The sequence below is a fragment of the Anneissia japonica genome, unplaced genomic scaffold (assembly GCF_011630105.1).
Source record: "Anneissia japonica isolate Jap-2015-1 unplaced genomic scaffold, ASM1163010v1 scaffold39484_len740_cov166, whole genome shotgun sequence".
Classification (NCBI taxonomy): Eukaryota; Metazoa; Echinodermata; class Crinoidea; order Comatulida; family Comatulidae; genus Anneissia; species Anneissia japonica.
In genome coordinates, this window is record NW_022740275.1 from 1 (window position 1) to 751 (window position 751).

Sequence of the window (751 nt, forward strand, 5' to 3'; positions counted from 1 at the left end):
AGTTACAAGTAAACTTACACGCGCACACTAGCGCGTGCATGTTAAAAGTTGAGTAGAAAACGAACATACACTGTAATGTTAAAACTAACTGAAAAAAAGCAAGCAAAGTAAATCGATATAAAGTACAAAACCTAATACATCTGATTGTACTTACTCTTTCCCAAGCATGGCTTTGACACAAGATGATTTTCCGGAACCCTCGTTACCTAGGAACATCAATCTTGAATTAACAACTGTTATTTCACCAGTTTTAAGTGCATCTTTGAATGCTTTGACGGCTTCGGGACCCCTGGCTAAAATCTCTGACGGAATTGATAATTCTAATTAATATAAAAATAAAAATCAAATATTTAGTATGTTGTCCTTCTATACTGATACTTTTTATTTAATTCACTTTATAAATTACATTTTAATTAATTACGATTAACATTTCTTACAATTCTCAATCAAAATGCAACTGAATTGAAATAATATAGTAGCGTATAATTATATTAGAAAGTAAATGTAATGAGTAATATGTCTGTTAAATGTGGTTTAAACAGGTCATTATCGTACCTTTAAGTAGTTCTTTCAACTCCTCCTTTTTCTTGGTTTTCGTGGTTTCTTCGTATTTATTACATTCGTTATCATCATACTCATCAAGAGGCGTCATTCCCCACTGCAATAGCAGACACGAGCACGCGATGATTCGTTTCATTGCATGGATGACGGTTGCAAATTAAATCAACAAAAAACAGTGGTACCGTATATT

The 751-nt window shown here is 32.5% G+C and overlaps 1 protein-coding gene across 1 annotated transcript; it reads right to left on the reverse strand.

Annotated features, from left to right (window-relative positions):
- Positions 1–10: 10 nt before the first annotated feature.
- LOC117118224 lies at positions 11–737 on the reverse strand. Its single transcript, XM_033262742.1, has 2 exons — positions 556–737; positions 11–320 (listed from the first exon to the last, which is right to left on the reverse strand). Exons 1-2 carry the CDS (start codon positions 695–697, stop codon positions 151–153), a joined length of 312 nt encoding a protein of 103 aa, XP_033118633.1. The 5' UTR covers positions 698–737; the 3' UTR covers positions 11–150.
- Positions 738–751: the final 14 nt, after the last annotated feature.

Coding starts and splice junctions, on each gene's coding strand:
- LOC117118224 (XM_033262742.1), bottom strand. CDS start 697: ATGAAACGAATCATCGCGTGCTCGTGTCTGCTATTGCAGTGGGGAATG. Junction 321..555: donor GTTGAAAGAACTACTTAAAG/GTACGATAATGA, acceptor TATATTAATTAG/AATTATCAATTCCGTCAGAG.